General features: G+C 43.9%; 1 protein-coding gene across 3 annotated transcripts; it reads left to right on the plus strand.

Annotated features, from left to right (window-relative positions):
* The first annotated feature begins 1,279 nt into the window (after window positions 1-1,279).
* TMBIM6 (transmembrane BAX inhibitor motif containing 6) lies at window positions 1,280-21,559 on the plus strand. Of its 3 annotated transcripts, none has more exons than XM_044229288.1 (10): window positions 1,280-1,386; window positions 11,021-11,108; window positions 11,707-11,815; window positions 15,214-15,334; window positions 16,529-16,577; window positions 16,686-16,783; window positions 16,992-17,071; window positions 17,372-17,472; window positions 18,085-18,160; window positions 19,555-21,559. In XM_044229288.1, exons 2-10 carry the CDS (start codon window positions 11,053-11,055, stop codon window positions 19,576-19,578), a joined length of 714 nt encoding a protein of 237 aa, XP_044085223.1. In that variant the 5' UTR covers window positions 1,280-1,386; window positions 11,021-11,052; the 3' UTR covers window positions 19,579-21,559. The 3 variants fall into 3 exon arrangements, with proteins under 3 accessions (XP_044085223.1, XP_044085224.1, XP_044085225.1); XM_044229289.1 differs by having other exon boundaries at window positions 1,285-1,394; XM_044229290.1 differs by lacking the exon at window positions 1,280-1,386 and adding an exon at window positions 2,167-2,247.
* The last annotated feature ends 622 nt before the right edge of the window (window positions 21,560-22,181 follow it).

Genomic DNA, 22,181 nt, shown 5'->3' on the forward strand with positions numbered 1-22,181 from the left:
ATATGAGGGATGCTTGAGTGTTGGTTAAGCATCTGCCTTTGGCTCAGGTCATGATTCCAGAGCCCTGGAATTGAGTCTCACATCAGGCTTCCTGCTCAGCAGGGAGCCTACTTCTCCCTCTGTCTGCTCTACCTGCTGCTGCCCCTGCTTGTGCTCTCTTACAAATAAATAAAATCTTAAAAAAAAAAAAAGAAATAGAATATGAAGTTATATAATAGTCAATATTTATTTATAATGAGAAATAGAAGCATTGCCCATTTTAAGATGCTGACAAAACGAAAAACATCACACAATTCAGAAAAAAAAAAGGCAACAAAACCCCAAAAATATTTTTAACTATCTGGCAACCACTATAAGCTCTCTTTTTCTACATTTTTTTGGGTCTACATACTCTTTGCCTCTTCATATGTCAATTTTGTACTATTTTTACAGAGATATTAGGTAAAATAGTAAAAAAGTAATTTAAAACATTGATAGTGTAGGAACTTTTTTTTTTTTTTAATTGGCTTCACACCTCCTTACGTGAAGTTCTCGCACCGTGGTGCTTCTTGGCCCCTACAAGCTCTTGGGGAGCTCAGTCCTTTGATCTCCCTTGGTTTAGTTTCTTCCCGGGCGGCCTGGGCAGTTCTGCCGAGTTGCCGCCCTCATTGCCTCTCCCATCCACCCTACTCCACAGGCCGGAGTGACTATGAAGTTGTTGTCTTCTCCTCCAAGCAGGCAAGGTGACCCTGGAAGCCCGACAGCCCCGAACGCGGCCCCAAGACCACCTCTTGGGCTAGAGGGTGTCGGTGTTTCCCGTGCAGGACTGGGACTGCTATGTGCTCCTCGCATTCACGGACGATTCGCAGAGACTCAAAAGTGCTCTGAAGCCTCAGGCCCGCTAGATTCAAGGTAGATCGGCCTTTTTTACGCGTTATTCGAATCTCTATCTCCCTTTAACATTCCATGAGAAGGCTAAAACCAGAATCCCGGGACTTTGTTGCGCTATCCTGTCACGCGTCGCGGGGGCTCGGTAACATGCCAGGTATCTTGGGTGGGGCCTGTCCCTTCTTCACTTTCTCCACTAGGGGCGGCTTGAGACCACGGTCCTACGTAACTACGGGGGAAGAGGCGGAGACCTTTTATCACGACGCCGGTTGGTGGCCCGAGTCTTGATCGACAAGAGCATCAGCTAATGGTGCTGAAGTAAGCGGCCGTTGTTTACGCACGTAAATCCAATAGGAAGGCAGAGGTGCGGCATGGGGCCAATGAGGACTGGCCTTAAGCCGAACGCAGGGGCGGAGCTTCCCTCGAGGGGCAGACGCTTGGGTAAAGAGTCTAGAGCGGACCCTGGGAGAGTCAGAAGCACATCCGGTGAGGAGAGCTGTGTAGGCTCGTAGGAGGCTGGTAAGAACGTACGTCTGAAGCTGGGACTGCTTAAGGCGGGAGAAATGGACAGGGGGTTGGCGATTATTGTCTGAGCAAGAGTGGGAATAGTGTCGGTTTTCGGACAGACTGCACTGCACCTTCGGGGAATGGGGCCTTGCTCCGTGACTGGACTGCGCAGGGAGGGGAGAAGCTCGGGAACTGGTACTGCGCATGCGCAACCTTACCGTACCGGAGCGCTGGCGGTGGGGGGGGGGTTGGGGCGCGTCCGCTGGGTTTTGGGGGATATCGAGGCTCCCGCTGTGAGCGCGAGTGCTAGCCAAGGGTCCTTGTTAGTCCGTCTTCCTTCCTCCTACTCTGCGTTCCTTTTCTTCCCTTCCCCCCGCCCACCCTCTAGGAGTAGGCGCTGAGGCCCTTTGGCCCAGCCTCGACTACTTGAATTCAGGCCACATCCCCCACCCCTTCCTTCCGAGGCTAATGAAAGCGAAACCTCCCGCGTTTGTGGTCACCCCTGCTTCACCCGACTGGTTGTTTCTCTGCTGTGGGCCCTCTGGCTGGGCCCCTTGGGGGTGAGCCGCGAGGGCCGGGACAAAGGGCCTGGTCAGGCAGGCTGCCCTGTCACGGCCAGGCGGGTGATGTCACACTCCTCTGTGACACGCGAAGCTCCTTAGTTCCTTGGAAGCCGAAAGCAGAGACAGGAGGTGAGAAGATCCTTCCTGGTTTTCCAGCCCCGTTCCGGTCTGATTGATTACCTTTGGACAGGTGAGGTGGCCTTGGCTTTGCTTGGTCCCGAGCCTCCTTGTGGGCGTCTTTCTCAGAGTGAGCACAGGAAGGGCGTCGTTGGACGGTTTTTTCTTGGACCTACTTGTTGGAGTTACGGTAGTAAGTAGGCTTTGGTATTTTTGTGTATTTATCAAGCGTGGAATTGTTACTCAGTGCCAGCCCATTGCCTACCCCCTCAGCCTTTCACTGACCGAAGAACAGTAACAAAAACCTCTTTGAACTTGAGACTGTTCTAGCAATAGTTAACTTGTGAATGTGTAACTCAGTACAAGAGCTGACTGTGCCTGAAATACAAAGATTATAAGGCTGAAAGTTAATGGTGAATAGACTTTTCTAGTTATTTATTGTTATGTAGGTTTAGTTTATCTTCTGGTTGAATGTGTAGTTTAAGAATTCAGTTCAAGCAAGAGTATTCCCCTTGCATAACCGAGTTCTTGTGGCTTCTGCAGATAACACTTACTTCTGTAATTATTACTAGGTTTATTCTCTTTGGTGGTTTATTTCTCTTGTCCAGTATTTCTTGTTTTGTCTTCAAGAATATGTTTGTAACTTAGATTTTCTACCATTTTCTTCCAGTGGGGACATAGTGGTGAAATCCTTGAGAAACACTCTCTGTAATTTGTATTCAGAGTTTCCTTCTTCCATTATTCATCTTGTGGAAACATGGCTTAGTGAACCCTCTTTTCTTCCTCTCTCCCTTCCCTACTATTTTTTTTAAAAGATATTTATTTATTTATTTGCCACAGAGAGAGAGAGAGAGGGAGCACAAGCGGAGGCGGGGGGGGGGGGCAGAGGAAGAAGCAGGCTTCTCCCTGAGCAGGGAGCCCAGTGTGGGGCTTGATCCCAGGACACTGTGATCATGACCTGAGCTGAAGGCAGACACTTAACGACTGAGCCACCCAGGAACCCCTCTCCTTTCCCTGCTATTGATGTGACTGAAGTCTTACTCTTCTAAGAATAAGAAAGGCGAAATTAGTCTAGATATTAGTCAGCATTTCTGTTTTTTTCCTGGTTATGCATATAGTTCAAGCTTATCATAGAAGCGCTGAAAAATACAGAGAAGTGTAATAAGAATCAGCATGTGTTAATATTTTTAAAATTTCTCTTGGCCTGTGGCTGGAACTGCCTTCATGAAAACTTGCTTTTCTACTATAGGACATAATAGTAGGGAGAGCACCAGGCGTTAGAGGTCATAAGGCCCCTAATGTGGTTCTGGCTCTACTGTTTAATTTTGTGGTGTTGGTAAGTCGATACTAATGTCTTTTTAGCACTTCACAGTGATTTCACACAGCTTTTCTTTCTTCCTCTTCTTTTTTTTTTTTTTTAAACTGAGGTATAGTTGACACAGTGTTCCATTACTTCAGGTGAAGGACATAGTGATTCAACAAGTCTGTACATTATGCTGTGCTCACCGCAGGGGTAGCTATGGTCCCACCATATGGGGCTGTTACAATATTGTTGACTGCTTTCCTCTATGCTGTACTTCTTATCTGTCCCACAGATTTTTTTTTTTTTTTTACTGGCATTCAGTAGGTTTGGTAGAGCTGGTGTTATTTAATCATCCTTATCATACAGATAAGAAAGCCCAGATGACCTTAGGTGAAATGATTTTCCCAAAGTTACGTGGTAGAAAGTGGTAGGATTTGTGACTCCAAAGCCAGTGCTCCTGCCACTATTAACACTGCCTTTTGGAACTTTCTTTTTAAAGTGAGACTAATCATTTTTGCCCTTTCTTTATGGATTGGTGTGATGATCAAAGGAGATAGTGTATATAAAAGCACTTTAAAAGTTGTAAAGTTTTATAGAAATGTCGTATTATAGAAAGTACTGCTGCTGACCTGAAGTTTCACTTTATTTCATAAACTACCCAAGGGTATTAGTCTCCTTTGGGAAAATACTGAGTATTCTCTTGATGTTCTGTCTGCTAAATTTTCCTTTGCCCCTTTGACTTGACTGTAGAAGATGTTAGTAGTGTCTTCCACTTCACCCTGTTTTGTTCCCCCAGAGTTCTTTTTTTAAGATATATTTATTATTTGAGAGAGTGAGCACGGGCAGAGGGAGAGGGAGAAGCAGACTCCCTGCAGAGCAGGGAGCCAGATGTGGGACTCAGTCCCACTACCCTGAGATCACGACCTGAGCCGAAGGCATTTAACTAAGAAGACATTTAACTAACTCAGCCACGGGTGCTCCCCACCCTCCCAGAGTTTCTAACCAAGTTTCATGAAGTAGCTTTGGTATTAAACACATTTTTGATTTCCAAAGACAGTGTTCAAACCACGGAGAGAAAGACTAGAGATTGGCTTTTAGGGCCACTCAAGTTACTCCTTAAGATCGGTTCCCCTTTGACCCAGCTGGGAAGTGTAGATTTGAGGTTGCAACACTCCTGATTAGGTAATGGGGTCTGCATTTGCTTTGGTGACTCCTGGTTGTGCTTAAATATGGGGGGATAGAAGCTGAATCAGATGCAAGCTCTGCTCTCAAGGTTCTGCACAATTAACTGGATTCCAGAACACTTAAAAAGATCTTCAGGAATGAGAATTGAATGGGTGTGCTCTTTATCTTCATCTATGCTTGCTCTCACTTGGGCTAAATATGTTGTTATTAGGGAGGGATTACTGGCTTACACTGGAAAATGAGTATATTTAGGACACTGGGGCCTCTCTATGATTCAATCTGTCAAACACTTGTTATAGAGAGATTCAGTAGTGTCAAAGCCCAATATAAAAAAATAATTTATTGGGGCCCCTGGGTGGCTCAGTTGTTAAGCATCTTCCTTCAGTTCAGGTCATGATCCCAGCCAGGGTCCTTGGAATCCAGGGCCACGTTGGGGCTCCTGCTCAGCGGGAAGCTTGCTTCTCTCCCACTTCCACTCACCTTGCTTGTATTCCCTCTCTTGCTATGTCCCTCTCTGTCAAATAAATAAATAAAATCTTTAAAAACCAATAATGTTTTGAAGGCTGTAGGCATTCCATCTCGAGTTACTGGCTTGGTTCTGCGGCAGCACCGTGGAGAGACGGGATTCAGTGTTAGCTAGCTAACCTAGCTAGCCCAGGAGTTTGGGCCCAAATTAAGGGAGGGGCTGGGACATCTAGGGTTCATATCTAGGACCACCAGAGCCCAGGCCTGTCAAAACAGTTCTTTGGACTTCCTGAAACCAAACTGACCTACCTTTAGGGATGACAAGGAAAGCATCAAGCTAATGACCATTTACTTCATCAAATTCTCTTTCACAATGGATTCTCACTTAGTGGTTATTAGGGTGTCTCAAAACACCTTGTGCCCTGTGGGACAGCAGGTGCAGTATAAATGTGCCCAAGGAGAGACATGGCATTTAAACAAAAGTAACTTCAGCTAGTAAAAAGATTTATCAAATTCCTTTAAATTCTAGTTCATAAGTTTCTTAGACTCTTCCCTCTCCCCCAGTTTAATTTTATTTATTTGGGTAAATATTAAGCCTTCAGGATATAGTTAGCTGTGAGTTAGTGGTCAAATAATATTTAAAAAAATTAATATATAGGGTATATGAAAATTAGACCTACAATAAGTATTTTATAAAACTAGGGGAGAATAATGCACTGAAGACACAAGAGTAATGAGTATTTACACTGGTAACAACAATAGTTAACTTATGAAGCCAGTCTTATGTATGAAGCACTATTCTTTTTTTTTTTTTTTAAGAGAGGAAGCATGTATGCATGAGATAGTAGCTGGGGGGGAAGAAGGGCATAGGCAGAGGGAGAGGTAGGGGCAGAGAGAATCTTAAGCAGATTCCATGCCTGGCACAGAGCCTGATGCAGGGCTTGATCCCACAACCCTGAGATCATGACCTGAGCCTAAGTCAAGAGTCAGATGCTTAACTAGCTGAGCCACCCAGGCACCCCTGTATGAAGCACTGTTCTAAGCACTTTATTTGTATTATCAATCTCAACCCTATGAAGTAGAGATTATTATATTTTATTCTCTGCAAATGAAGAAACTAAAGCACAGTGAGGTTCAAGTGCCAGAAACTTGGTGTGGGTCACACAGCTAAGGAAATACCAGTTAGGATTCAAGAGCTTGCAGCAAGCCAAGCTCTTACCTACTATTCTAGATACTTGGTTATACAGAGTCTGAAAGCTTTTCAGTAGGAAGAACTTCCAAAAAAAAAAAAAAAAAACAATTCTGCCTCTCCCGCACCCCCCCCAAGCTTTTTAATAACCATATAGGGTTTTTCTTCTCTCAAGTATCAGTTGGTTCCTTCTGGATATGTGGGAAGAAGACTCCAAATGGTCGAATTATGACAGGAATGAGGAACCATATAATTCACAAACTAAATGTTTAATTAAATGTGTGAATAATGTTTCTTTGACTTTCTGTATTTCTTTTTTTGTTTTAAGATTTTATTTATTTATTTGGCAGAGAGGCAGGCAGAGAGAGAGGAAGGGAAGCAGGCTCCCCGCTGAGCAGAGAGCCTGATACAGGGCTGGATCCCAGGACCCTGGGATGGTGACCTGAGCCGAAGGCAGAGGCTTTAACCCACTGAGCCACCCAGGTGCCCCTGACTTGCTGTATTTTCTAAAAAAAAAATACTTTTTTTTTTAACATAGGCTCCACACCTAATATTGGTCTTGAACTCATGACCCTGAGATCAAGAGTTGGAGGCTGTACAAATTGAACTACCCAGGTGCCCCTGACTTCCTGCTTTTGTTTTTAAATTGTATACATTAAGGCAGCCTGCTGCTCAATAATCAGCAGGCTTTTATCTGTCAAAGGTAAGGGTTTTTTAAAAAATTGTGATTGTTTTGGGGTACCTGGGTGGCTCAGTTGATTAAGCGGCTGCCTCCAGCTCAGGTTATGATCCCAGGGTCCTGGGATCCAGCCCTACATCAGGCTCCCTGCTCACCCGAGAGCCTGCTTCTCCCTTTCCCTCTGCTTGCTGCTCTGCCTACTTATGCTCTCTCTGTGTCAAATAAATAAATCAAGTCTTAAAAAAATTGTGGGTGCCTGGGTGGCTCAGTTGAGCAGTAGAGGCTAAGATAGAAGCTTGGTTAGCTTAATCCCTCTGGCAAAACTTTAAGAACCCTTTTGACTCTTTACTCATCTGTATAGTAGTTCCTCTCTGTTTGGAACATAGAGTGAACTATCCCATTTCCTTGATTCTTTTTTTTTTTTCTTTTTTTTTTAAAGATTTTATTTATTTATTTGACAGAGAGAAATCACAAGTAGGCAGAGAGGCAGGCAGAGAGAGAGGATGGGAAGCAGGCTCCTCGCTGAGCAGAGAGCCCGATGCGGGGCTCGATCCCAGGACCCTGAGATCATGACCCGAGCTGAAGGCAGAGGCCCAGCCCACTGAGCCACCCAGGCGCCCACCTTCCCATGTTTTAACAGTTCTGAAATAACTTGTGTCCTGTACATATTATGTCATTTAATAAATGTATACTTTATTGTGTTTTTCCCCTACAAAATTGTTATATGCCTTGGGGCTTTTGGGGGGCTCATTCGGTTAAGCATCTGACTCTTGATTTTGGCTCAGGTCATAATGTTCAGTGTCATGGGATTGATCCCTGCATCAGGCTCTACACTGAGCTTGGAGCCTGCTTAGAATCTTCTCTCCCTCTGTGCTCCCCCTACCCCAACACTTGTGTGTTTACATGCACACACTCTCAAAAAAAACTGCTGTGTGCCTTTGTATCTAGAAAATTTGATTCTTACATATTGCACTTAAATTTTAGAACAAGTACTGGTGTTAGAAAACTGGTTTTATTTGGTTTATTTTTTACTTATTTTATACCACAAGGCAATATTAAATCATGGAGAAATTGCTATTTGATACTCTCTCCTGTCCTCACTACCTTTTGATAGTTTTGGTTTTTCCATCAGCAGTGTTTTTTTTGTTTTTTTTTTTTTTAAAGATTTTATTTATTTATTTGACAGAGATCACAAGTAGGCAGAGAGAGAGGAGGAAGCAGGCTCCTTGCTCAGCAGAGAGCTCTACCTGGGGTTTGATCTCAGGACCCTGAGATCACGACTCGAGCTGAAGGCAGAGGCTTTAACCCACTAAGCCACCCAGGCGCCCCTCCATCAGCAGTTTTAAGAGGCAGTACCCCCTGGGAAATGCCAGAGAGCAAACTGGGAAAGAGGACTTTCTGACATTATTCCCTCCCACTGTTTCCACACAGTGGGGTCTGGTTTCAGCGTGTTGCCCCTTTCTGACTAACAGTCCCCTGGGTATTTGAGGATTTACACTGCTAAACCCATTCATAATCCCCCTCCCCAATCCTTTTGTTTTTTTTTTTTAACTCTTGAAATTGGAAGCAAGAGGTGCTTCAGTGTTGTTGTTGTGAATACTGAGAAACTTGGCTCTGAAGGTTGCTTCAGAATTGTTGCAAGTTCTGTCTAGGGATGTCATTAAGGGTGTTAATGGAAGCCTTGAACAAAGACACTTCCCAGGTGCTGGATTCTGCCATCCTGTAAGTGCGCTCTCTAGAGGATGTGAGTTCATCATGGTTATGAAAGACTGGTCGGTCCTGCAACAGACTGCAATAATTGCACCATCTAGATCAGGAGGGCCGGGAGCCCTGTGACTTAGAGGAGTGAGCAGCTTACATTCTGCAGCTTCTCACTGTATCCATCCTTAAGAACAGAACTAATAAAAAAAATTGAGGTGAGTAGGATATTAGTGGGAAGGGAAAAAGGAAATCAAGAGAGAGCAAGCTAGCCATTGTAAAGGTTGCATTTGTGAGAGAGCGAGCCTCAGGAAACAAATGGTAATGATGTGTGTGAACCAAAAGATTGGCATCTTTCCACTGGCGCAGGATTTCTTAGGAGTCATTTTGGGATTGTAACTTTTATTGCCCAGATTAGTTTTGCTGAGTATTGGGCTAGGTGCTCATTAGGATAGCTAGGTGCTCATAACTTAGCTTTGTGTTTTGATATCACCCCGTTCCCGTTTTTTGGTCAATTTGAAATGAATAGGCATTATGGGTCTAATAAGAATCTGGGTGATTGCAGAAGATTGGTATTTAGGAAAGATGAAAATTCTTGATTAGGTTTTTTGGTTTTTTTTTAAAATCTATAGATTGAGTGTGGGTTTTTTTGTTTGTTTTTGTTTTTTTAGGATTGCATGTGCAGTAGAGGAGGGAACAAAATTTAAGATCTCAACTTGATGGTATTGATGGCATGTAACCTGGGTATAGTTCAGTTAAAAACCTCCTTTCTGTGACATATTGGGACAGTTGGCAAGATCTGAATAGGGTGTGTATATCAGATAATAGTATTGTGTCAGTGTTAATTTCCTGGTTTTGATTATGGTTTTCAGGTGTACACACAAATACTTAGGGGTGCTGTAAGGTTGGGAGAAAAATATTTTAGTCTCTATATACTGTTACATAGAGAGGGGATAAAGCACCTATGGTGAAATATTAACAGAAAATTTGGGTAAAGAGTTTCTAGGAATTCTTTGTACTATTCCAACTCTTCTGTGGTAAAGTTTATGAAATTATCTAAAAAAATTCATTTCTGCACAAATTACTTTTTCACAGAGGAACTTTTCTTTTTTTTAAATTGTAAATCCCTTTCAGTTCAGTTTTAATATGCGTTGGATGGAAAGTTTCTACATGCATATATTTAAAATTCAAGACCTGGCACGCATGGGTGGTTCAGTCACTTAAGCGGTTAAGTGCCTGCCTTCGTCATGATCCCAGGGTTCTGGGATCCTCACGTTGGTGGAGGTGGGGTGGGGAGTGGTCCTTGCTCGGCAGGGGGCATATTTCTCCCTCTCTCTCTGCTGCACCCCCTGCTCATTCTCTCTCTCTCTGTCAAATAAATAAGTAAAATCTATTAAAAAATTAAAAAAAAAAATTAAACTCAGGACCTAGTACCAGGCCCAGCTCCTTCTTTCCTCCCTCCCCCCTCCATCCCCTTTTAAGGTTCTTTGTCTTTGCTGAGAGAATTCCGTAGCATCTCGATACAGTGACATAAAGTTGCTTTATGTTGTAGGGGTGCTTAATTAAGTTCCAGTCTTAATTTTGGCTCAGGTCTTGATCTCAGGATGGAGGCTGCAGATTCTCTTTCTCCCTCTTCCTCATCCTCTCCCTTCCGTCAAAAAATAGGTCATGATCTCAGGGTCCTGGGATCGAGTCCCGCATCGGGCTCTCTGCTCAGCAGGGAGCCTGCTTCCCTCTATCTCTCTCTCTGCCTGCCTCTCTGCCTACTTGTGATCTCTGTCTGTCAAATAAATAAATAAAATCTTTAAAAAAAAAATAGAATAAAAATAAATATCACCTTATGTTCCAATCACTGGGTTCCTTTAACTAACTCCTAACTGGTAATTTCTCAAGGGAAGAAACTATCTATTAAAGGGACAGTTACTTTCTGAAGGAATAGAAATCAAATGGTAGTAAGAAAATAGTTCGTGAGGGACGCTTAGGTGGCTCCGTGGGTTGGGCCGCTGCCTTCGGCTCAGGTCATGATCTCAGGGTCCTGGGATCTAGTCCCGCATCGGGCTCTCTGCTCAGCAGGGAGTCTGCTTCTCTCTCTCTCTCTCTCTCTCTCTCTGCCTGCCTCTCCATCTACTTGTGATCTCTCTCTGTCAAATAAATAAATAAAATCTTAAAAAAAAAAAAAAAAGAAAGAAAATAGTTCATGAGAAGAAGACGGCTTCATTTCTTCTGTGTCCTTTAAAATGGTGGAGTATAATTGCAAATGTATCCTAGAAGGAAATGCATAAAAATGAAAATGGCTGCGTCAGGTAACTTTAGGTAACTTTAGGTAACTTAGGTAACTTTAATTTTCCAAACTTGGAGGTTGCTGTTTTTCATGAGAAAGTTGTTTATGTTATTTTGTATGTCCTTGTATCTGTAAAATAACCTTCTTTTTATCCTTAATTCTGCAGAGCGGTGGCTGTGTCCCACAGACTCTGGCATCATGAACATATTTGATCGGAAGATCAACTTTGATGCACTCTTAAAATTTTCCCACATGTAAGTGTTATGATCTTGACTTTATTATATTTCCTTTCATATCTTGTTCTTTTTCCTAGTTTATTAGTTTTTATATGTATTAACTACCATATTAACTTTGTTAGAATCCAGAGAATCTAATAAAAGCACCTAGATTCTTTTTTTTTTTTTTTTAAAGATTTTATTTATTTATTTGACAGAGAGAGATCACAAGTAGGCAGAGAGGCAGGCAGAGAGAGAGGAGAAAGCAGGCTCCCTGCTGAGCAAAGAGCCCGATGCGGGGCTCGATCCCAGGACCCTGGGATCATGACCTGAGCCGAAGGCAGCGACTTAACCCACTGAGCCACCCAGGCGCCCCAAAAAGCACCTAGATTCTAAAGGCTGCCTGTAGTCACTGAGAAACCATTTAGATATTCTAGTTTGGGTACTTATTATTCATAATTTGGGACCTTTGGCTCCTACCCAGCATTTAAGATTCTCAATTCATCTATATTCAAGGCATTCTTTTTTTTAGATTATAACTTATACATACTCCCTGGGAAGAAGAGAGGGAAATGATTATTAGCTTAAAAATGAAATTGGTCCTAGAATAATGGCTGTTACTAACATTCTTTCCCAGAACCCCATCGACACAGCAGCACCTGAAGAAGGTCTATGCCAGTTTTGCCCTCTGTATGTTTGTGGCGGCCGCGGGGGCCTATGTCCACGTGGTCACTCACTTCCTTCAGGTAAGAGCACTTTCTCTCGTAGTGTTGCTGTGGCATAAATTTAGTAAATTTAGTAAATGTAGATGGCAAATGTATGTGGCATAAATTTAGTAAATGTAGAAACTAGCGCAGCAGGGTGGTGCAAGCCTGTACCTCTTCATAATCCTTTTCTATAGTTTGTGATCTGAACTCAGCCAGAGCCAGCTGGTAACTATGGACATGCGGAGCCATTTAAATTTTCTGGTAGATATGCCCTCTCTAGGTGCTGAAAACAATGTCTTAACCTGGACACTGAATGGTGTGCAGGCAATACGTAAGACCCCAGCCCTTTAAGTTGTGGCATGGTGTGTGTGCTGGGGTTTGCACAGTAGCCTTTTTATCTTTTCCTCCCTTCTCTATTTGCTTGTGATTATGGGGTTCTTAGATACAGACCACTGAGTGTACGATTATCAGGAGAGGCAGGGTCGAGACCTTCAGGGATTTGACTTAATTTTATTTGCTGATGCACTTACATCTGCATGGTTGCATGAGAACCTTCAGTAGCTCACCTTCCTGTGTTGAAAGAGACCTTCAGTTGGCCAGTAGGAATAAAAAGGACAGTTGATGAATAATCAGAAAGTTTGAAGTTCCCACTAACCACGACTTGGCCTTTGCAAATGTCCTTTTTAGTGTAAGTGCAGAGAGTGTGTCTGTGTTGGCATTTGCAATACTGAGGACTGTCCCTGTGCTCAGGCATCTCCTGGCAGGGTTGTATGAAAAATTACTCTAGATACTTAGAGAATAAGACTTTGATCCCTGGAGGTTAGACTAAAACATACTCCAATTTCTAGGCAAGAGTGGCCATTTTGGTTTCTGGTTGTGGGTGTTCTTTGTTTTCGGGGGGTTTTTTTGTGTGTGTGTTTTGGTTTCGTTTTGTTGTTTTGTTTTTAAGCAATGTAGTAAAATGCAGTTATCATCATTTTTTATGGATTCTATGTTTATGAATTTAGCTACTTGCTAAAATCTGTTTGTAACCCTAAAGTCAGTACCTACGGTGCTTTTGCAGACATTCGCAGTCCTAAGCAGAATGGCAAAAACTTTGAGTTGTATACAGCCTTGTTCCAGCTGAGGTTGAACAAGGTGCCACACTGTCCTGCTTCAAGCTCTTGTAGTATAAACAAGGATCTTTTTCATGGTCTATGTAGTGCTACATTTTTTGCATTTTTGTGATTTTGGTGGTGATGTCTTTATTTAAAATGGACCCCAGGCATAGTGCTAGAGTGCTGTCTAGTGTTCCTGAGTGCGCAAAAAAAAAAAGTACACTGAGGAGCGCCTGGGTGACTCAGTGGGTTAAAGCCTCTGCCTTCAGCTCAGGTCATGATCTCAGGATCCTAGGATCAAGCTCTGCTCGGTGGGGAGCCTGCTTCCCTTCCTCTCTCTCTGCCTGCCTCTCTGCCTACTTGTGATCTCTGTCTGTCAAATAAATAAATAAAATCTTTAAAAAAAGAAAAAAAGTACATTGAGACTGTGATGTGTCTTATAGAGAAAATATGTGTATTAGGTAAGCTTTGTTCAGGCTTGAGTTTATGGTGTGTTGGTCATGAGTTACAGGTTGGTGAACCAACAATATATATCAAATAAAGTGTCCTGAAACATAAACACACATAAAACATGTATTTTTCAGTTGAATAAAATGTAAGCAGAGGTATGTGAGAATTTAAATCTTTATTTTTCTCAGGAGCAGTTGTTCAGTATTATTAATTCATTATTCACAGTAACTTTATAGACCATAACTGTGAGAAATGAAGACCAGCTGTGCTTTTAAAGGAAGGAAGGAACTTCAGTATGTACATACCTCCTTCATGATTTTCTTCTCTTTCTAATTGCCTATAGCTTTTCCTACTTCCTCCTTCTTCTTCTTTCTTTTTTTAGAGAATATTTTTCCTGGGGCTCCTGGCTGACTCAGTCATTAAGCGTCTGCCTCCGGCTCAGGTCGTGATCCCAGGATCCTGGGATCAAGCCCTGCATCGGGCTTCCTGCTTGGCGGGGAGCCTGCTTCTCTCTCTCCCTCTGCCATTCCCCCTGCTTGTGCTCTCTTGTCTTGCTTTCTGTCAAATAAACAAATAAAATCTTTAAAAAAATTTTTTTTTTCTCTTAGAAAACTAATGCACGTTCATTGTAAAGCATTTAGAAAACAGACTAGTGATGAGAAGGAAATAAAAACACCCGGACATAACCTAACATTTTGATTCTTACTCTGCCTCAGTCCATTGAGGCTGCTTTAACAGAACACCTAGGCTGAGTAGCTTAAACAGCAAATGTTTATCACAGTTTGGGAGGCTGGATGTCCAAGGTTATGGCACCAGCAGATTCGTTGTATGGGGAGGTTCTGCTTCCCGTGTAAATGCCTGTCTTCTCACTGCATCTTCACAGAAGGGGCAAGGGAGCTCTAGGATCTCTGTTGTAAGGACACTAACGAAGGCTGCACCCTCATGACCTAATCACCTTCCAAAGACCCTCCTCTCCGCCCCCTACACACCTCGAAATATCAGCACATTGGGGGTTAAAATTTAACCATGAATTTGGGGGGAGCATAAGCATTCAGTCTCTAGCGCCTCTCAGTCATTTTTCTCTGTATGGGTATATATATTTGTGTGTGTGTTTTTTGTTTTTTTTTTTTTAAAGATTTTATTTGTTTATTTGACAGAGAGAGATCACAAGTAGATGGAGAGGCAGGCAGAAAGAGAGAGGGAAGCAGGCTCCCCGACAAGCAGAGAGCCCGATGCGGGACTCGATCCCAGGACCCTGAGATCATGACCTGAGCCGAAGGCAGCGGCTTAATCCACTGAGCCACCCAGGCGCCCCTTGTGTGTGTGTTTTAAAGTGATCAAAAAGGGATCGTTCCTACTTGTCCTACAGATTAGAAAGTGCTTCAAACACTTGTCACTTTGATTCATCTTTTTCTTGGGCAAGATTTGTAGTTTGACTTGGGAAGTTGTGGCTGATGGACTACCTGGGTCAGAAGAGCCTCTAGGGGCGCCTGCGTGGCTCAGTGGGTTAAAGCCTCTGCCTTCGGCTCAGGTCATGATCTCAGGGTCCTGGGATCGAGTCCCGCATCGGGCTCTCTGCTCAGCAGGGAGCCTGCTTCCCTCTCTTTCTCTGCCTGCCTCTGCCTACTTGTGATCTCTGTCAGATAAATAAATAAATTTTAAAAATCTTAAAAAAAAAAAAAAAGAAGAAGAAGAGCCTCTAGTATCCACCACAGTTGTCCCAGCCCTGTCCTGCAGGACTTCTAGTTTCTCTTTAGCCCTCTCTGCCTTTCCACTACCTCCAGGTTAGAGGGAAATATTGGGAAGTTCAGATGAATATTTGATCCCAGTAAGGTCTACAGAATAAATTTGGTATTTCCAGTACTTCATTATTAACTCTGGATTTGACAGGCTGGCCTGCTCTCTGCCTTGGGCTCTCTGGGGTTGATGATCTGGCTGATGACAACGCCTCATAGCCATGAAACCGAGCAAAAAAGACTGGGACTTCTTGCTGGATTTGCTTTCCTTACAGGTATGTTAGAAATTGGGCTGATTTGGGGTGGGAGGGGGTACTGTATCTAGCATCTCTTTAGGGCCCCAGATTTGTATGTATTCTGATTCACTCCAACTGGCACACTGTGCTAATCATAATCAGTCTTGTATTTGAGTGTATTTTGCCTGGTATTGCTTTCTCACCTCATAGAGGTGCATCTTTTCCGCCCAGGGGATTTTCTCTTTAGGACTAGTGACTGTGACTTCTACCTTTGTATCCAAAAATAAGCATTTGTGTTCTTGAATGAATGAGGTTCAAGAGCTTAGGTAGCATAACTTGTTAATGGTCGACGTGGGGCTAGACCTGAAACTCTAACTTAGTTGGACTCACACTGCAACTCACTCCTGTGAGAATTTATTCTCAACTTTGTGGGCAGTTAATTAAAGCCATACATTGAAATCCATCCAGCAGAGCACTTTGCTGATTCTCAGGAAAAGAATTAAAAAGCACCACCCTTCTAGAATTATCGTTGAGGAAAACAGGACTCAAGCTACAGAGTAAAAATACTTGCAGAGCAGCATTTGACTTAGTACAGCTCATTTTGAGTGTGTCTCATCTATGTAGTGTTGAAATAGAAAGGAAGGGATTTGGAGATGAAGATTTTTTAAATACGGAAAGCTAGTTTTTGAAGGCTTTAAGGGGTGGAATTAGCAGAAGGAGAGAGTAGCAAGAGTAGAGGAAATGCTGGGGCTGGAACAGGTTGCCACTGCACCCTCCTTGGCAAGCGTCCACCTGCAAAACCACTCGGGCCTTTTCTACAAAAGGCTGGCCACAAGGCACTGGTTTGCTCTTGATCCTTCTGTTCTAATTCCTGATCTGGCCCACATTATGGTCTCACATCATTCCTCTTTGGAGTATGCAGCCTTACAGCTTTGCTCAAAAATGTTTGACTTGCCTGCTTTCTTTTTCCTAATGTGTATCCATCCTGGGCCATGCATGATTTTCAGCTCAGAGAACAGCTTTGTAGCTCTGTCTGTAAACAAATAATTCAGTCAAGTGTATGTTCTCTGGAAAACAAGGCAGATAGAGGAGTGGAGATTTAGTTATTTCAGTGTATATGTTTTGGTTTTTTAGGAGCGGGGGCATGCCTGTGCATTTGATGGTCAGCTTTTGGACGAGGGTCCTTTTTAGGAGTTGACAGTAATACTGCGTTCTGGGGCTTTTGTTTTCTAGGAGTTGGCCTGGGCCCTGCTCTGGAGCTGTGCATTGCCATCAACCCCAGGTAAGTGTTCTAGTAGCGTCTTATGTCTCTTTATCGTTGCAAATAGACGTCCTCCATATAGTTTTGCAGACCTGTAGCCCTCAGTCTAATGGTGTTTTCCTCTCACAGCATTCTTCCCACCGCCTTCATGGGCACAGCAATGATCTTCACCTGCTTCACCCTGAGCGCCCTCTATGCCAGGCGCCGGAGCTACCTCTTTCTGGGAGGTAAGTGTGGATTGGAAATCAGAGTCTCTGCTTTAGTCAGAATTTGTGCTAAGACTCTTTCCCTACCTTCTACTCTCTTGGGATTGTTGGTTTGAAATTGAAAGCCTTAATTTGTCGGGGAAAGCTTGGTAAGTAAGGAAAGGCTTTAATGGGATTGTCTTCCTTCACTTTTGTTTTTCTCAGCATGGCTTTTTGTCATCTCTTACAGGTGTCTTGATGTCAGCCATGAGCCTGATGCTCTTGTCTTCCCTGGGGAACCTTTTCTTTGGATCCATTTGGCTTTTCCAGGTGAGACTTGGCTATAACTTTCTAGCAGCCATTTGCCTGGCACATCTTATACTTGCTCCACCCTAAAGCAAGGTGGCTAAGAATCTTCCAGAATGCTCACTTTTGTTGGCAGTGCAGAGTTGTGCCTAGGGAAGCAATGTGGTCTTTACCATAGGCTTCTGTTCCCAAGAACGTTAATGCCAGTAGGGTTAGCATTTGTCATGCTTTCAAACAACCAGGAGCCAAAAAGAGGCACAGCTGGCTTTTTCCCCTCTGTGGTGTCTTCCACATGGTAACCTCATTTCATTCTCCTCTTACTAGGCAAACCTGTATGTGGGGCTGGTGGTCATGTGTGGCTTTGTCCTTTTTGATACTCAACTCATTATTGAAAAGGCTGAAAATGGAGATAAGGATTACATCTGGTGAGTGAAAACTGGTCTTTACCACCTCCCTTTATGTGGCTGTCGGGAGGGCTGAGAATGGACTGGATGGTGCTGGCTGGACTTCATGGCCAGCCTTTGGAAGCATATATGGTAGGATGCCCATGGTTTTGGATGGGAACCAAATAGCATAGTCTCCCTCAATTCCTGAAAGACATCAGCTCTTTTTTAAAATTGAACTAAGACACATTTAATTATCCTTACTTTTAATAGTAGTTATCTCTAGTCATGAGAGAGGGAAAGGATCTTTCCCTTTTTACTCTGTATTTTTATATTCTTTAAACCTTTAATAATGAAAGATACACATTCTTTTTCGTATGTAACTTTTAAAAAATGTAATCTCTGAGCCTCCTAACTAGTTAATGGTAGTCCGGGCCCCTGCAGAGTCTAAAAGCTCAGCCTTGCTTTTACCAGGGCTGATGGCTTTGTTGATTTCAAAAGAATCTCGGACCTCAGAGGTTTACTTAGTGGGTGTTGGAGTATTGGTGAAGCTCTCTCATAGGGTGGAAGAGGGATTTTTATGCTCTGCTGCTCCGTGGGCTGTGGAAAAGGAAGGTGGGACGAGCCAGTTGGTAATCTGGTTTTCTATTTCAGGCACTGCGTTGACCTCTTCTTAGATTTCATTACTCTCTTCAGAAAACTCATGATGATCCTGGCTATGAATGAGAAGGTTAGTCCACCTGCTCCTGAGGATGAGAGAATGGCACCTGAACTTAGCATCTGTGTAGACTGCAGGTTTGAAAACTGACATAGTGTGTAGGTCTAGGTTAACCGTAAGGCAGGCCACCAAGTAAGAGGTGAACCAGAAGTCTTTTTTAGCCCATGATGAAAAAAGAACAAGTAAAAGAAAAAAAATCTTAAAAAAAAAAAAACAAAAAAAAAAACAAGGGCTGCCTGGCTGGGTCAGTTGGTGGACCATATGACTTTTAATCTTAGGGTTATAAATTCAAGCCCCACGTTGGGTGTAGAGATTACTTTAAAAAAAAACAAAAACAAAAAAAACCAGGGGTGCCTGAGTCTCTCAGTGGGTTAAGCCTCTGCCTTCGGCTCAGGTCATGATCTCAGGGTCCTGGGATCAAGCCCCACATCGGGCTCTCTGCTCAGCAGGGAGCTTGCTTCCCCCCCGCCCCGCCGCCTGCTTCTCTGCCTACTTGTGATCTCTGTCTGTCAAATAAAGTATTGGGGAAAAAAAACGAAAACAAATCCTAAGATTAGTATCAAAAGGGAAAGGGGCTTAAGTGGCAGCAAGGAACAATCTAGTATATGAAGAATTTAAAGGCTGTGAAGGTAGTTATGATTCAGGAAAAGATATTCTAGGGGACTTGTTTAATACTGGCATTTATAAATATGTGTCAGAAGTAGATTGGTTTTATTCGTTTGTTGGTCTTGTTTCCAGAGAATATTCTGTGTATGGTTAGTGAGTGTCACACATAGTCTACTCCAGCAGCAGGTCAACGAACGAAACCATGAGGGTTTTTCACAGACCTTCTTAGGGAACAGGAGACCGTGTGGTGGCGGTGGAAGCCGGTGAGGAGGTGGGATTGGTGGCTCTCGGTCTCACCTGTGCCATGACTAGACAGAGCTCCAAGCAGGTTTCAGCCAAAGCAATCAACTTGGCGTCCACTAGGATGGGATGAAGAGTTCACTGGGCCGGATTATTTCTGGGTTTGGTTTGTGCCCGGGGTTTACACTTCTTGGGCTAATGGAAAGTTGATCTCGGCCTCTTGTGTAGTTGTTCTAGGGTGGACTGCCAGTCTAGAGCCTTCATGGCTTGGGATTGGAGCTGTGGTGGTTATGAGTAAACCAGGAGTGTTCTTGGGGTCGAAGTGGGAGCATCTGCTTAACTTTTATTCCCGTCAGGTCTGTCAACAGCTTGAGGGACCATCAGTGGAAGGTGGTTAAGATTCAGTTCCTACCACACCGAGGGAGTATTTCTCCTTCCTTTTTATTGTCCTGTTCCCTTTCTTTCCCTAAACAAAGGCAGCCAGGTGTTGGCTCACTCGAGTGTTTTAGGTTGAATGTCAGGTGCCAAAAATTAATTGGGTAATTTTTCTCCATTTCTAGGACAAGAAGAAAGAGAAGAAGTGAAATGACCATGCAGCCTTTCCCATTTTGACCTCTCCCTCCACCCCTCATTTCCTCTTCGCACACATTGCAGGTGGTGTGTTCTGTGATAATGAAAAGCATCAGAAAAGCTTTTGTACTTTGTGGTTTTCTCTATTTTGAATTTTTTGATCAAAAAACTGATTAGCAAAATATAGTTTGGAGTTTGGCTTCATATTCCTGGGGTTCTTCCCCACTCCCTTGTCTGTCCAGCCCATCTTAGCTTCTCCCTCTGCTGGGGCAGCCGGTCACCATGATGAGGAGTGGGACCCACAGCAGAGTGAACTCCAGGAGTCCGCTTTCTACCCAAGCTTCACCAGGTGCGCCTGAACTTTCAGTCAAGCTGCTTTGGCTCTTTCCTCAGCATCGTTTGGTTTGTGCACAGTTCCTGGTAGGACTGGGCTGTGTGTTCTCCGTTGGAGAGGAGCTTGGTGGTCCTCTTGTTCCTCAGGCTCGTTACATCTGAGCTGCTGTCAACCCCTGTGAAGAAAATGAAGAGCTGCTTCTGGCGGATGCTTTGCTTCCTCTGAGCTGCCCAGGCGGTGGCGGGTCTGGCAAACATTCTGTCTTGCTGTCTCAAAAGGAATGTGGACTGTTGTGTTCCCTTTCCCTGTCCCTGGTCTCACCCTCAGGGAATCTGCAGGTTTTTCCATCCCTGGGGCTGGAGGATTTCAGCACAAAGGAAAGACTGATTCTTGTCAGGTATTTACGAAAAGGCTGGTTTTGTATGGCAAGACAGAGCATAAAATTCCTGAATGTGCGGTCTTTACTTTTTATCACCTTAGTTGTTGAGTGGCCTCTCCCCCCTGGCCTTGATTGAAGATCCCAGGACAGGAAGGATATGGAAGGGAATGGTTGAGCCTGGGGGTAAGTTTAAACTAATCCTGCCTGACAAACCTAGTTGGCCTGTTTGGGGCAGTGAGGGAAGTAGGAGGAGATGCTGCTAGCTGAATGGTTCTTTGTTGAGAGCTGCAGAACTGGGTTGTGATGACTTGGGAGGCCGCATTCAGAGCAGTCCAGCGCATTTCTGTCTTCTCCCGCCTGGATGCCAGTAGTGTCAGGCCAGAGATTCCGGGCAGTAGATAAAAGTTCATTTTACAGATGCACTTTAGTTTTTGGTCTCTGCAACCTGTTCCCAGAATCCACAGCCTTCCATCCAGGGACAGGTGACCAAACCTGCAAAATAAATGATTCCCTACAGCTCGGTCATTGTGTGGGAGGCCAGTACTAATAGGGATCCCTGGAGCTTTCCCAGGGAGCTGCCACAGGCCGCTGGCACAGAAGGTTAGGCAGCCTGGAGAGCAGTTATGTTTCTGGCTGTTCACAGGGCTTCCGTGGAACGGGACTGAGCCATCAAAAACTTGTTGCCAGTAGGATACCATTTTTGGTTCCTCCTGTTCACAAGCAGCACGCAGGTTGAATGGCTGCTGGTTCGCGGTGCACCATGTCATCGTGCTGTCCTGTGAAGCAGTTTGTCCCCAGGGTGTGTGTATTTCTGGGGAGCCGTGCTGCCAGGAATGGCTGACATCTGCAGAGGATGCTGCCCTCTGACCTAGCTGCTGCCTCCAGCCTCTGGCTTGAGAACTTTTAATAAAGGGACTTTCCATTAAATGCCCAGTAGCACTCTCCATACGTTTGTTGATTCTCTGCAAGGCCTGAGAATCTGAGTTGCATCTCTTGAAGCCAGACTCCACCTCTTGTGCTTTTTTGCTTGGGATAAAGGAGTTTTTCTTTAGAAACAGTGCCAAGAATGACAAGATCTAAAAAATGACTTTTAAAGAAAATGCCTAACAGGTTTTTAATACAGTAATCACTGTAATTATCACTTTCTTTTCTAGTTCCTTGGTTTCAGCTCAGGCTGCATTCTCTAACTCATACTGTGAAGACAAAGGTGTTTTTGATTCAGAAATATATGAAATCTACATAGTCTTAATTTGTAAAAAATAAAGAAAATTCCTTAACCTTTCCTGGTGTGTGTGCGTGTTAAATTCAAGGCCACAGCTGAACAGGGCTTGGGGACATTCTGACTTGCACATTCTGACGTAGAACAGGATTGAGTTTCTGATCTAGACTTAGCAGACTGGTGACTAGAAAGAAACGGACCACAGAAGGCCTCCCACTCCAGCTTGCCACAAATGTTAAGAATTTCCTCTGTGCAGTCACTATAGAGCCCAGGCCTTTTTGTGTCCCCAGTCTTCAGGCGCTTTGTGGTAGTGGCGTGTGCCATTGTTTCAGTGGATAGCCAGGCTCTGGAATTTGGGGTGTATAATGGGAAAGGCATGGTAATCTAGTGGCTCTGCATGTCGTTTTGGTCACCTGCTGTGGCCAGGCTCTATTCTAGGTGATAGGAATCATCAGTGAAAAATACAGAAATCCTTGTCTTCACAGCTTATCATAAACCACTATTACAATCAGGTTACTCTGTTTTGGCTTGCTTGCCCTCTAGTTGCTGTGTTCCTTGCAGACGTAGAGCTTCCTCTTAGGGTTTGACTGTTACCCTCACTGGTTCAGGTTGCTCCCAGTTGACCCCTTGGATTCCACATACCTCCATCCCAGCTAATGTTAGCCACTCTCCCCAGCTGAGAAAG

This window comes from Neovison vison, chromosome 12, assembly GCF_020171115.1.
Source record: "Neovison vison isolate M4711 chromosome 12, ASM_NN_V1, whole genome shotgun sequence".
In the NCBI taxonomy this organism is placed as follows: domain Eukaryota; kingdom Metazoa; phylum Chordata; class Mammalia; order Carnivora; family Mustelidae; genus Neogale; species Neogale vison.